Genomic DNA, 14,991 nt, shown 5'->3' with positions numbered 1-14,991 from the left:
GCCGATGCGGGATCGATGGCTCGATATCGGGAGCCCGGGGCTCTCCTCCTCCTCCGGCGGCGGCGGCGGCGCCAGGTTGGTGTCCGGAGCGCGCGCGGCGGCGGCGGCGGCGGCGGCGTGGCTGGGCGCGGGGCCTTTCGGGGCGCAGCGGGAGGAGGCGGCGGAGGAGGCGGAGGAGCGGGAGGGGGAGGACGGGGCGGTTGGCTGCCTCTGCCTCCCTCCCTCCCTCCCTCCCCTCCTCCCCTCCCCATCGATAGGTATTAGAAATTGATTCCCCGGCGCCGGCGCCGCTGCTCTTTGTTCGGTTCGCTCCTTGATCCCGCAGACGCAGCAGCGCCACACAGCGAGCCAGGCAGCCGACGCCGCTGCCCGTGCGCCCCGCAGCGCAGCCGGCTCGCCGGGCTGGATGGACGCGCCGCCGGAACCGGAGCGGACTCTCCCCGCCGCCGCTTCGTCCTCCTCCTCCTCCGCCCCTTGGCGCGCATCCTCCGCCTCTCCGGCCGCCTCCCCCGCCGCCGGCGCGCAACTTCTCCGGGCTGCAAAGGTGACGCGCGCGGACTTCTCTCGCCTCCTCCCCACCCCCTCCCGGTCCCCCGCAGTTTGCTTCTTCTCGCGCCCTCCCCAGCTCTATTTTGGGGTGCGGGGGGGGGAAAGGGGGTGGCTGGGTGTGTGGGTGTGTGCGCGCTTTGTGCTTTTCCTAACTAAGGCGCCTCTCGGGGTTGTCCCGGGAGCTGGAGGGAGGGAGTGCCGGGGGGGGGGAGAACATGCGCCCCACAACCGGCTCCGCCTCCGGGCTCTCCTGCCTCTTTGCTCCCTGACCCCCCCCCCCCTACCAGCGCTCTCCTTCACAACGATTCTCCCCCCCCCCCACACAAAACGGGCTCCCCCAAAGTGTCAAGTGAATGGCTGGAACTTTCGGAGCTGCGACTTAGAATGGTTTTTGTTGGGGGGGGGGAGGTCAACTCATTGTATTATTAATAATAGTAATGGTTAATAGTTTTTCTAGAGGAGTTGTTTCATGTGGCTTGCAAAGTGGGGGGGGGGGAAGGACCTCATCCTGCTGTTCCAAGTCCTGGGCGACCTCTTCTTCCCCACCCCCCAGGGGCTGAATCTCCTGGTATTCCTTGGGGGGGGCGTGAGAAATAGAGAGGCACTGCTCCGCCTGGGGATGGCCCCTGATGGCATCTTCGGCCCCAACATTGCCAAGCCCTGGGATTGGTACCCATTTCACATCTTCAAGTCGGCTCGCCAGGCCTAGGCGCAGGTTTTGTGGTTTTTGAAAATAGGTGTCTTTGCACACCCCCTTGACCTCCTCCAGCCCTCCCTCCCTCTCACCCCCCCTCCCATTTCAGTGCAATTTTCGCTGTTTGTCTTTAAACGAGATGGTTTCAGGTTTATTTTTGAAAAACTGGACTCCAAATGTATTTCGGGAATGTCAGATAGATTTGCTTGGATGTATCTCCCTCCCCCCATCAAAAAACCCCCTAGCCATCCCGTTTGCATGTCCTCCTCTGCAAAATAAGGCGGAACTGCTTGGAGGTGTTTTCCCCTCTGCACACATCTGCCCCCCCCCCCACTGCATCCCACCTCTCCCCAAAAGCAGGTAAGAGAGTTGTTTAAAGGCTTGCTGGTTGTATTTACTGGACAGGAATGTACATCAGCGGCAGAGAAATTATGCTTGTTTTCTTTTCTCTCTCTTTTAAACTGCTGGGATATTAGGGAGACGGAGGGGAAGGCTGCAGTCCTTATATCAGTGGGGCTGACTTGAGAGTACAGCACACTATTGTCTCCTGCCCCCCCCCCCCCCCCGTGCGCGCGCCACAAATCTCCATGTTTTAAAAATTCTTGTGTTCCTTCGGAAGTGCCTTCCCTTCCCCGACAGCATTTTGCAAACCAGACCTCTGTGGCGCATGGAGGGCACTTGCTCTTTAGTTATGATTGATGCTCTGTAGCATGGAGAATGACAGGAGCATGGCAAAGGGAGAAGGTAGAAGTAAGGGGCGGGATTGGGTCTGTTCCTTGCTGTCCCTGGGCCCCTTCTGTGTGTGCGTGGGGTGGGAGGTGTTTGGAAACTTCAACTGCAAAATTGAGGTGGGCATGGCAGACGTCCTCACTGCCCAAATCAGGGCAGCTCTGCATGTTATGGTTGCATAGGAATCACCGGTGTTTCCCGCAGGAATTGCACACAGCGCGGACTTAACGCATGAGGAGTTGGAGTGTAGGACACGTTTGTGCATGGACTAGCAAAATCCACACTCGTGAGAGCCGTTTTTTATTGTGGGGCAAACGTCTGTATAACTATTGTGTTCCTTTGCAACAATTATAACCTGGAGGAGCTTCCCCCCGTTGGCCAAGGTGCTGTGCCATTGACAGAGTAATGGCATCTTTGCTTGCCATGCTTTCATTCGCGAAAAAGAAACCTGAAGTGCCCTTCGCTCAAATGCATGGAAAAAGACTTCCTGCTCCTTAGATTCAGTAAGCAAAATCTGCTTGTTCTCAGAAGAACCAGCCTCCTTGTTGTTTTTGCATGAGCAAAAGTGTCCAAAGTGTGCCTGCAGAGCAGTGACTCACGCAGGGGCACACAAGGCATGCTTTTCTGAGGGCAAGCAAACCTGTTGCGTTAGGAATGATGGTAGCATCCTAAGCTTACCTACCCCCAGCAGAGGTGGATTGGAATGAGCTGAGGCCAGCGTCGCAGTGGATCATGCAGAGATGCAGCAGCCAACCTCCTCTGTGGGTGAAGACTTGAATGTGCGGGAGTCTTTAAACGTTTGCTTTTAAAAACAACAACCCCAAGTTGTTGTAGCATGTTTGCATGCCCCAGACACACAGGTTGCTATTCAGTCTTGTCGAAAAGACCACAAAAGTTCCTACCGTGCACAATACAGTGGTACCTCGCAAGACGAATGCCTCGTAAGACGAATGCCTCACCCACAAGATGAAAGAGTTTTTCGTTTTTTGAGTTTATTTGCAAGACGAAAACGTCTTGCAAGTTTGTTTCCTTTTTCTTAAAACTGTTAATACCCAGGGTGCATTCGGGGGGGGGGGCAGTTGCGACTTGACTTTGAAGAGCAACTCATAGCACGCGGTCGGTGTGGTAGCCTTTTTTGAGGTTTTTGAAGACTTTGGTGATTTTTGAAGCTTTTCCAAAATCCGTGCTTCGCAAGACGAAAAATTCGCAAGATGAAAAAACTCGCAGAACGAATTAATTTCGTCTTACAAGGTACCACCGTAATGTTTTGCTAGCCTGTTGGGAGCCGGCAGAGAAAGAAAGGAGGGTGCTTCTGCACTGAAATCCTGTGACCACCAGGCAAGTCGTTAAATACAAGGCTGTGTTAAATCATGGCCTCAGAAGCTGCAGGTCCTGACTGGTTCGTAGCTGAGTGGTGTGTAATTGTGGCACCACAAGATTAGATTGCTGGCTGCTTCGAAGGCTGTAGTCCTCTACTTAACCTCAGACTGCCATTCGTCTGAAACCTGCAGGTGGAAACAGATGCAACTTGTGCGATGATTGTGTGGGGTGGGGTGGCTGGCTATCTTATGACTATATCCTACCTGGTTTCTTGGTACCCTGCCCCATTGCATTGGTGAGTTGGTAAATGGGATCCCACAAGCCATCCTGAAAAACATGTAGCCCTCAGGCTCTACTCATGTGGGCAGGAGGAGGTGGGTAGATCTGAGAGGGGAAGCCCTTCAAAATGTGGACCCCCACCCCACCCCGTTTGTTCTTGTTCAGGTTTGAATCACCAACAAAAGTTCTCGCTGTCTCTGTGCACAAACTGCGTAACTGGATTGAGGTGTCTAAGCTGAAATCCACCGCTTTGCTGTGGCTACAAATGAGTACTTGATTTTTGGATGGGCATTAAAACGAGCTTTAAAATGCAGTATGCTCTACAGGGGCGGGGGAAGCAAATTTAGGTACACTTTCCCGAAGCTTCAGTAACATATCGGCGGTTTGAGAATTTAATGCAGTTTAGCTTTTAAGGAGATTACGCGATGCAGCTGCAATTCCCAGGCCTAAATGGATCACAGGTGGTAGAATCTGTTGGATTTGGATGATGGTTCGTTGCTGGTCGATGAAAGGGGATTATACCCTTTTCTCTCTCAGGGTTTGTGATAACTATCTGGTGCATTTTGTGGGGGGGGGGGCCCTCTGGTGCTACAGAGGCAGTTGTGGGTGTCTTTCTGAGCTGGGGTTAGGGGTACTGCCAGCTGGTTAGGAGAACTGGCAAGAGGCTGGGTAGCTTTCTGGTGTTTGTGAAGTGGCATTGCTGCTGCATTGGCAATGAAGATGCCAATCCTAAAGGGATATGTCCACTGGCTTTTGCCTTTTTAAACACTGTTGTGTGCTTGGCTGAGTTGTAACTAAGAACGCCAGGAGAGCCCAGGAGCTGTCCAGAGGGGGAACACCTAGTCCACTGTCCTTGTTTCCCACAGTGGCTGGACAGATCGTTCTGGGAAGCCTGAAAGCAGGACTTGAACACAGCTCTCCTCTGCCCAATAGCAGAATGGCCATTGGTTAGGGTTGGTGGACATTGATGTTTCTTGAGGAGCATCCCCTATCAATTAGCTTCTTTTTCACTGGTCTGAATCTTCTGCTTCCTTGGATTTCCACAAGTTCTAGCATAATGAGAGACGGAGGCAAACTTCTCTGGTCATGTCTCTTCTTATTCACCTTTTCTCTAAGTGGAACCCCCCCAATCCTTTCCTCGCGGGAGCGGCATTCAAAACTGGGTGCCAGCCACATTTTGTGCCAGGCAAGCGGCCTTCTGCGAGGAATTGGAGAAGTCTGGTCGCCAGGTTTGGTGACTAACATCTCCATCTGGCTGGCTGGTGCTGCTGCTGTGCCAGTCAGCTGGCTTGCGGGGCAGCACAGCAGCAAAAGAAATGCCTCTCTTGGTGCTGCGCTGCCCTGCAAATCAGCTGACCCCACGGATCACCTGGCTTGCGGGCACCAAAAGAGGCATGTCTCTTGGTGCCACACCACTGTGCAAATCAGCTGATCTGTGGGGCGCCTAGGCATTCGGTTGTGGCGACTGAAGCCTAGGTTTAAGGTGCTGCTGTGCTTCTAGCTTTTATACCTTGTTTCTAACACAGCACAGGGCAGTTGCTCCATCCTCTTGCTCCTCCTGCTTGCCCAACCTTCCCCCAGCAGGTGATGGTGTAGGGAATTAGCACCTGATGCACGGCACCATTGCAATGTGGGGATTCCTGCAGGGGGTTGGACTAGATGACCCTACAATTCTATGGTTCTATGCTTCATAGTTTGATCTGGGCAGCATTTGGGGCTGCCATATCTTTCCATGCCCCACATGTGTCTGGATTTGGGTCTGGATTCGGATATCTCCTGGCTGGTGAGATTTGCTGGTGAGATGCCCAAACCTCTGTTGTTGTTACTACTTCATTCATACTCCCAAGTTCAACTCTAAAATAGGATCATCCATCCTTGTAGAAACTGGGGCAACTACAAAGTGGAGTGATGTGGGTGCGTTCTTTTTTTTTTTTGGGGGGGGTGGAATAATCATGTAACCATGCTTGGCACAATATATGAAAGAGAATTGCTGCTACGCGTAGGAGATATGGGGTCATTCCCCTTTAAGAACACACCCCCAGCCTTGACATCATTGCTCATATTTGGCCAGAGAGAACAGGGCTTCCCAAGAAGAACTGGGTGCCCTCCAGGTGTTCTGGAGTACATTTCCCATCAGCCCCTGCCTACCAGTGATTCCTTCCACCAGGCTCCATTACAGCCCCCCTTGGGCGTGCCAGTCCAGAGCTCAAGGGTGGACAGACTGATCAGTGGATTGGATGAGCTACAATGGTGGGCACATTATGGCAACCTTCAAAGACAACCTGTGTGTGTGCCACACTGAATAAAACAAAACTTGGACACCCCCCCCCCCGCCGACAATCTGAATTCTGCCTAGATATATATAGGGACACGGGTGGTGCTGTGGGTTAACCCACAGAGCCTAGGACTTGTCATAGAATCATAGAATCATAGAATCCTAGAGTTGGAAGAGACCACAAGGGCCATCGAGTCCAACCCCCTGCCAAGCAGGAAACACCATCAGAGCACTCCTGACATATGGTTGTCAAGCCTCTGCTTAAAGACCTCCAAAGAAGGAGACTCCATCACACTCCTTGGCAGCAAATTCCACTGTCAAACAGCTCTTACTGTCAGGAAGTTCTTCCTAATGTTTAGGTGGAATCTTTTTTCTTGTGGTTTGGAACCATTGCTCCGTGTCCGCTTCTCTGGAGCAGCAGAAAACAACCTTTCTCCCTCCTCTATGTGACATCCTTTTATATATTTGAACATGGCTATCATATCACCCCTTAACCTCCTCTTCTCCAAGCTAAACATGCCCAGCTCCCTTAGCCGTTCCTCATAAGGCATCGTTTCCAGGCCTTTGACCATTTTGGTTGCCCTCCTCTGGACATGTTCCAGTTTGTCAGTGTCCTTCTTGAACTGTGGTGCCCAGAACTGGACACAGTACTCCAGGTGAGGTCTGACCAGAGCAGAATACAGTGGCACTATTACTTCCCTTGATCTAGATGCTATACTCCTGTTGATGCAGCCCAGAATTGCATTGGCTTTTTTAGCTGCCGCGTCACACTGTTGGCTCATGTCAAGTTTGTGGTCAACCAAGACTCCTAGATCCTTTTCACATGTACTGCTCTCAAGCCAGGTGTCACCCAGAAGGTGTCAATCAGAAGGTCAGCAGTTCGAATCCCCGTGACGGGGTGAGCTCCCGTTGCTCGGTCCCTGCTGCTGCCAACCTATCAGTTCGAAAGCACGTCAGAGTGCAAGTAGATAAATAGGTGCTGCTCCGGCGGGAAGGTAAATGGCATTTCCGTGTGCTGCTCTGGTTCTCCAGAAGCGGCTTAGTCATGCTGGCCACATGACCCGGAAGCTGTACGCCGGCTCCCTCGGCCAGTAAAGCGAGAGGCGCGCCGCAACCCCAGAGTCAGCCATGACTGGGCCTAATGGTCAGGGGTTCCTTTATCTTTACCTATATATATAGAGAGAGAGAGAGACAGACATGGGAGGGGCAGATGAGAGCTGTTGCAAGGGTTTTGAGGCCTCCATTTACTAGATAACTAATTCAGCCAAAGCAATCCTCTGAATCCTTAGGTAAAGGGTTCCCTGACCTAATTAGGTCCAGTTGCGGACAACTCTGGGGTTGAGGTGCTCATCTCGCTTTACTGGCCGAGGGAGCCGGTGTACAGCTTCCGGGTCATGTGGCCAGCATGACTAAGCCGCTTCTGGCGAACCAGAGCAGCGCACAGAACCGCCATTTACCTTCCCGCCAGAGCAGTACCTAATTATGTACTTGCACTTTGACGTTCTTTCGAATTGCTAGGTTGGCAGGAGCTGGACCGAGCAACGGGAGCTCACCCCGTCGCGGGGATTTGAACCACCGACCTTCTGATCGGCAAGCCCTAGGCTCTGTGGTTTAACCCACAGCGCCACCTGCATACCTGGGAGTAAATCCCATAGTAGCAAACAAAGTGGGCGAGATGGCAGGAAGAGTGATCACCGCATGCAACCCCAGACGCTGTTGCCCAGTGGATGAGCCTTCCTTCTGTACAGGAAATGCTCAGGTGCGTGTTGTCACTCGCTCAGATTCCTGCAGGCATTTGCCAGCGAAGTCAATAAGGACTAGATACTTGCTTGTCCCCGCACTTCATTCATTCCCCTTTGTTGTAGTCCTGTAGAATCTCAATGAAGACGCGGACCTGCTTGACCCGGTTTCCAGGACAACCTGAGCCAGAAGGCGCAGGTTACTCCCTAGAAAAGGTGCTTTATTTGTAAACGGGATCCAGGGACAATGGTGTTTGGACAACATTGACAAATGGGTGCTGCGTGTAATACATGCCGATAGCACGATAGCCCCCAAAACGCTTTGATTGTGGCGTTGGTCGTCGGTACAGCGAGAGCTCACGGAAATGAGGAGAGATAAATAATTCTCTCTGAGATGACGCTGGGCATATTTCATTAGGCTCCGGAAATGGTCTTAATAGCGTAATATTCCTGATGTAGGGTTTCTTGCACTGTTCCCTAATAGGCACATAACCAGATTTATGCCTTTTGTAATTCCTCTTCTCCTCTCCCCCTCCTTTCTGCTTCTTGGGTGTACACTGTTTTATGATCTGCAGTGATCGTTCGGCAAGGTTTTACTGTTTGGTGTAGTTTATCCTGCTTTTGCTAATGGATTGAGGGTGGGTAAGGATAAGCAGGGTGGGTAAGGACGTGGGTGGCGCTGTGGGTTAAACCACAGAGCCTAGGACTTGCCAATCAGAAGGTCGGCGGTTCGAATCCCTGTGACAGGGTGAGCTCCCGTTGCTCGGTCCCAGCTCCTGCCAACCTAGCAGTTTGAAAGCACGTCAAAGTGCAAGTAGATAAATAGGTACCACTCTGGCGGGAAGGTAAATGGTGTTTCCGTGCACTGCTCTGGTTCGCCAGAAGCGGCTTAGTCATGCTGGCCACATGACCTGGAAGCTGTACGCTGGCTCCCTCGGCCAATAAAGCGAGATGAGCGCCGCAACCCCAGAGTTGGCCACGACTGGACTTAATGGTCAGGGATCCCTTTACCTTTACCTTTAAGGATAAGCAGCGGTTTGCATTCTGGGGCAGGGTGGTATAGTGGTTAGCGCATCAGACTACTAGGACCTGGGAGATCAGGGTTCATATCCCCACTTGGCTGTGTAGCTCACTGGGCGTGACTTTGGGCCAGTCACTGCCTCTCTCAGACTAACCTACCTCGCAGGATTGTTGTGGGCTTGAAATAAGGATGGGGTTCAAAATTAGCAGGGCGCCAGGCTCATTTTGCACCTAAAAGATTATCCATTTGCGAGCACCTCAAAAAGTCTGGGTGCTTTATTTTTGCGCCTGGCTGACACTCAAGGATTACTGAAATGTGTTTTGAAGCCTCAAAGTATATGTTAAGGACAGACGATAAGTTAAGGAGTTTAACAATAAAACATAGAGTGTTTGTAAGGTACCAATATTTTTATTGTAAACAGCAAGTTAGGTAGAGGTAAAGTGACCCCTGACCATTAGGTCCAGTCGTGGCCGACTCTGGGGTTGTGGCGCTCATCTCGCTTTATTGGCTGAGGGAGCCGGCGTGCAGCTTCTGGGTCATGTGGCCAGCAGGACTAAGCCGCTTCTGGCGAACCAGAGCAGCACACGGAAATGCAGTTTACCTTCCCACCGGAGCGGTACCTGTTTATCTACTTGCACTTGACGTGCTTTCAAAGTGCTAGGTCGGCAGGAGCAGGGACCGAGCAACGGGAGCTCACCCTGTCGCGGGGATTTGAACTGCTGGCCTTCTGATCAGCAAGTCCTAGGCTCTGTGGTTTAACCCACAGCACCACCCGTGTCCCTAAACAGCAAGTTAAACATGCATTAACAATTTCTGCTAAAAATGTGATATTAACAATATGTCACTTAGGTGAATTGCTTATTAGTTCATGCTTATCAAAATAATAAATAAAAAGTGTTGCGCCCACCCCCCCCATGGCAACTGGATATTCTGTTTTGGTGCCCATGACCCAGGTCCCAGAAGCCATTTGGCTCCCAACTCTTCTTTTTTAAAATATTTTTTATTGATTTCTCCATGTATACTTCTTCTAACAACATATCTTTAACAATGTTTCATATTTCCACGCTCCTCCCCTGGACTTCCCTCATACTCCTGTTTTGCTTTATTTCCATATTGTTTCCCCAAAATTTCCCCAATACATATAGTCTTATTTTTTGTTGTATACAGTTGTGATTGTTTACTCAAACCCTGCCAATGAGTCCATTTCTTTATGTTGCCTCTTCGTATATGTTGTAAATGGTTCCCATTCTCTTTTAAAGTCTTTGTTGTCCTTTTCATGTAGTTTTTCTGTTAGTTTTGCCAGTTCTGCATACAGTGGTACCTTGGGTTACATACGCTTCAGGTTACATATCCTTCAGGTTACAGACTCCGCTAACCCAGAAATAGTACCTCGGGTTAAGAACGTAGCTTCAGGATGAGAACAGAAATCGTGCGGCGGCAGTGGGAGGCCCCATTAGCTAAAGTGGTGCTTCAGGTTAAGAACAGTTTCAGGTTAAGAATGGACCTCCGGAATGAATTAAGTTCTTAACCCGAGGTACCACTGTACAGTCGTCAAAACAGAATGCTTAATTGCCATTTGGGTGCCAGACGACTCAAAAGTCATGTTTTCCAGTACAACCTTTTGGTTCCTGAAATTCAGTCTGATTGTGCAGATTAAATATAACAGATAGAATTCTACAGGATGGATTGCTTGTGTGTGAAAACAGTCCAGACCTGAGGATCCCCAGACAGGCACCTCCGTCCTGGCACTGGACATCTTCACATGGTCGCAAGTGGCCGATAGCCAGGTGCAAAATGGGCCTGGCTCCTGGGGAATTTCGAATCCTGGTAAAGAGGGATGGATTGTTCACTACTTGGACTTCTGTCTCACCCCGAGGTCTGCCTAGTTCCGTCCACCCAGCCAGATGTTTCTGGGAAGCCCCCAAACTGGTTATGTAGGCAAGAAGCCAATGGGCGGAGATTGTGCGAGCTGTGGACCAGCAACACCTGGAGGGTGACATATTGCCTGTCCCTGCTCTAGAGCAGGGATCAGCAACCTTTTTCAGCCGTGGGCCGGTCTACCGTCCCTCAGACCATGTGGTGGGCCTGACTATATTTTGAAAAAAAATAATGAATGAATTTCTATGCCTCACAAATAACCCAGAGATTCATTTTAAAGAAAAGGACACATTCTACTCATGTAAAAACACGCTGATTCCCAGACCATCTGTGGGCCGGATTGAGAAGGCGATTGGGCCGCATCTGGTCCATGGGCCTTAGGTTGCCTACCCCTGGTCTAGAGGTCTAGCGCATGGGCAGGCAATCTGATCTGGCCCAATCGCCTTCTAAATCCGGTCCACAGACAGTCCGGGAATCAGCGTGTTTTTACATGAGTAGAATGTGTCCTTTTTTATTTAAAATGCACCTCTGGGTTATTTGTGGGGCATAGGAATTCGTTCATTATTTTTTTCAAAATATAGTCTGGCCCACCAAATGATCTGAGGGACAGTGGACTGGACCCCTGCTGAAAAAGTTTGCTGACCTCTGGTCTAGTGCCTCTCTCTGTGCAGAGGGTCTATTTTACCGTACTTCAAGTCATGTGCATCTCTGTCTCCCTTGCCCATTTTGGGAGGGGTGTGTGTGTGTGTGTGTGTGTGTGTGTGTGTGTGTGTTTGTCAAACGTTGAAGGGCTTGGGTGTGTTTCTTCCTCTGTGTCTTGGAGGAGTCTGGAAGCGCCTGACGGAATGTTTTCATTGTTTGGAATCTTAGACCTTGAAAAAGTGGGATGTTGATTAAAACATTATCTCTGCGTGATATACCAGAGTGCATAAATTTTACATACATATCAGCTAGTTGAGACATCCATTAAATGGCGTGACAGCTCGACATCTAAACGTGCTATCATTTAACGATGTGTCAAAATTCTTTATCCTAGATGACAGTGGTAAATAAGCTATCGCTTCCATTAACTTTGGGAAAGTTGGGGTGTTTGTCCTTAAAATGGGAAACGAGAGAGATAGAGAGCGCAACCTTTGCCAACCTGGTGCCCTCCAGATGTTTGGGACTACAATTCCCATCAGCTCCAGCCAGGGCTGATGGGAACTGTAGTCTACAACTCCTGGAAAGCCCTAGGTTGGGAAGGTTGAGATAGAAGAGTCACAGTCAGAAGGGCTGGTTGGGTCCCCTTTTTCAGGAGTGAAACTCCTGGAGGCTTTGTGGAATAAGCTTCCCACAGACTTCCATCTGGTACCATCTTAGTGGTCTTTTTGGTACCAAGTAGAAACCTTTTTCTTGCCGATCGGAAGGTCGGCAGTTCGAATCCCCACGACGGGGTGAGCTCCCGTTGCTCGGTCCCAGCTCCTGCCCACCTAGCAGTTTGAAAGCACGTCAAAGTGCAAGTAGATAAATAGGTACCACTCCGGTGGGAAGGTAAACGGTGTTTCCGTGCGCTGCTCTGGTTCGCCAGAAGCGGCTTAGTTATGCTGGCCACATGACCCAGAAGCTGTACGCCGGCTCCCTCGGCCGATAAAGCGAGATGAGCGCCACAACCCCAGAGTCGGCCATGACTGGACCTAATGGTCAGGGGTCCTCTTTACTTTACCTAGAAACCTTTTGATTCGCTCACGCCTTTTAAATGACTTACATTCTATAGCCTGAACCTCTCTGTTTTAAACTGGGCTTCTAATTCTTTCCATTGAATGAATTTGTTACAGTTTATATTGTATTACCATTTTTCTTGTTTTGGGAGCCTCCTGGAGAACTCTTGTTACAGAGCAATATAAACGTGGAAAATAAATGTAGACCTTGCAGCAAATGTGCTTATTTGAACCCAGATTTCTGAATCCATGTCCCAAATTCTAATCTGTTACATCATGCTGGATCTCTTTTGAGTGTCCCCCTGTCTTCCAGCAGAGTTGGTTTATGCAGAGTAGAGGTGGGGAATAGTTGACCCTCCAGATGTTGCTGTACTCATAACTCCCATCAGCCCAAGAGATGATGGGAGTTGGAGTCCAGGAACATCTGGAGGAAGGAGGGTTCCCCGCCCTGGGTGCAGAATGGCAGGTGGGTTCTGCTGCACCACCATAATTTGACCAAGGGTTAGTGGCTGGGCTGGCTTCCTATCTCTCTTTCGCTGTTGGGAAAGAAATTGGGACAGTGAAGGTTTCACCCAATTCCACCTCCCCCTTTATTTCTCCTGTTTCCTGTGGTTTGCATAATTGAGACTCCGCCAGATCAGATCCCTGCAGAAGACTACGAGGGTTTCCTCCCACCAATTTTATCTTTAGTACAGGCTGTTCTTACTTTAGAAACGGATGACCCCAATTGCAGCCCAAAGAGGGACTTCTTTCCTAATTAATAAGCCCATTAATTAATTGTGTGCACACCACAGCCCATTAAGAGTTGGGGGCTGGTTAACCTGGAGATGGAGGTTAGTGGATTCTTTCTGCAGCCCAGCAGACAAAACGGGGGTGCAGCCATTGAGGGGTGTACACAGGAAGCTGCTTGCGGTTGAGTCAGATGGCTGGACCCCCTAGAGCTGTCTAGGCTGATGCACGAGAACTCTCCCAAGTCTCATCTAGAGGGTCTTTCCAATCTCCTGTTACCTGAGTTGCTGGCAACTGAACCCGGGACCCCCTGTGTTCAGAGCCTGTGCCTTGCCACTGAGCTGTGTGGTCCTGCGTCATTAACCTCACTGCCACAGTTTCATAGAGGTGTTAGAATTCCTGCTCCATGATTGCAGTCATGGGATTGTTGTCTATCACATGATGGTGTTTGTTTTCATTCCACAGAGTGGGAAGTGACGGAGACAGGATGTTTGTGTTACTGTGTTCTGTGAAGTGGGACTATTGTCCTTTGTTCTTTCTCTTTGCTGTCTGTTGCTAGAGAGAGAGGGAGCCATGTTGCAGTGCTCCGTGTGTGTTTATATGTAAATAAAGTAGATTAGCCAAAATGCTGAGTTGCTGAGGTCTGTTACGCAAACTGCAAAGATTCTGCGGATCCCTAAGTGTGCCGGTGTCCGTTGGCACTGGTTGCTGTGATGTTCGGGCAGAAGAAAGCTTTGGAAGCTCCCGAACGAATGGACAGGAGAGAGAGAACATGCCAGTTGGGCATGTGTCTCTGCCAGGGTCCTACTCGAGTGTAGTGCTTGGTCCTTGAGAACCAGCTCAGTTTGTAAGGGGTAAGGGACGCGGGTGGTGCTGTGGGTTAAAGCACAGAGCCTAGGACTTGCCGATCAGAAGGTTGGTGGTTTGAATCCCCACGACGGGGTGAGCTCCCGTTGCTCGGTCCCTGCTCCTGCCCACCTAGCAGTTCAAAAGCACGTCAAAGTGCAAGTAGATAAATAGGTACTGCTTCAGTGGGAAGGTAAATGGCGTTTCTGTGCACTGCTCTGGTTCGCCAGACGCGGCTTAGTCATGCTGGCCACATGACCCGGAAGCTGTACGCCGGCTCCCTCGGCCAATAAAGCAAGATGAGCACCGCAACCCCAGAGTCGGCCGTGACTGGACCTAATGGTCAGGGGTCCCTTTACCTTTACCTTTAAGGCACCACAGTCCAAGTGCTGGATGCCTGGGTTCAAAATCTCACCGTGGCACCTTACGGAAGGAAAGTGAAGTAGCCCCAACCCATGTACCATAAAGGGGAGCAGGTTGAGAGTTGGACAGGTCTGCACCACGGGTACACAGTCCACTAACTCTCTTTTTCCTGCCTGGTCACCTGGAGAGAGTTTCTCCTCGCCAAAGGCAACCAGTTCAAGGGCTGTTTGTTTGGAAGTGAATCCTAAGTCATTCAAGCACCTCCGAAACCCCAGTCTTGAAAATCTGACTTTGACTGAGGAAAAGTAGGAACATAAGGTGTTAAAACAAATTTTGAATCTTGCTGTGTGAAGCTTGGGGGTGGCGGGGTGGGGGTGGCGCTGAATGTTTAATTGCTTTGGCAAAGAGTTGGCCAAATGGTGAGGGCCAGCTGGAGGCACCTTATGAGAGGCATATGTTCAAGCAAGGAACCTTATCCTAGCGCCTGCACATCATTCACTGTTCCTCCCCATTTGCTTGGTAAATGAGCTGGGTGCCCTCTTAGTCCTTTCTTCCTCTTCTTAGCCACAGAGGCTTAAAAATAAAAAAATGCAGGTATTATCCATGCATCCTCAGATCCCTGAGCTAATGCTGTTTCCCCCTGCCGAGTGTAAAGCTTGATCGCTTTGATCGTCAGCTTGCAAATTGTGATTTTATTATTATTATTATTGCTATTTTAAAAAGGTTTAAATTCCTTGCCCTTTTTTTTAGCATGAGCCTTAGTTGTTTAAGGGAAACATGTTTCCACGTTCACTGTGCTGCGCATGGGTTTCAGGGACCTGTGGGGTATTGCAAGTAAGAATTTCAGTATAAGCATGAGGAAGTCTGGCTTT

The 14,991-nt window shown here is 50.3% G+C and overlaps 1 protein-coding gene across 1 annotated transcript in view; it reads left to right on the top strand.

Annotated features, from left to right (window-relative positions):
• Positions 1–267: 267 nt before the first annotated feature.
• The window catches only part of CUX2 (cut like homeobox 2), a 265,234-nt gene continuing 250,510 nt past the window's right edge, over positions 268–14,991 (top strand). The window contains exon 1 of the mRNA XM_079987653.1: positions 268–544. Within this exon, the coding sequence (XP_079843779.1) occupies positions 407–544 (138 nt within the window). The 5' untranslated portion in view covers positions 268–406. The remainder of the gene's footprint in view (positions 545–14,991) is intronic.

The sequence above is a fragment of the Podarcis cretensis genome (assembly GCF_951804945.1).
Source record: "Podarcis cretensis genome assembly, chromosome: 8".
NCBI lineage: Eukaryota > Metazoa > Chordata > Lepidosauria > Squamata > Lacertidae > Podarcis > Podarcis cretensis.
Note: the sequence above shows the minus strand (reverse complement) of the source record. Positions and strands in the feature narration are given on the sequence as shown.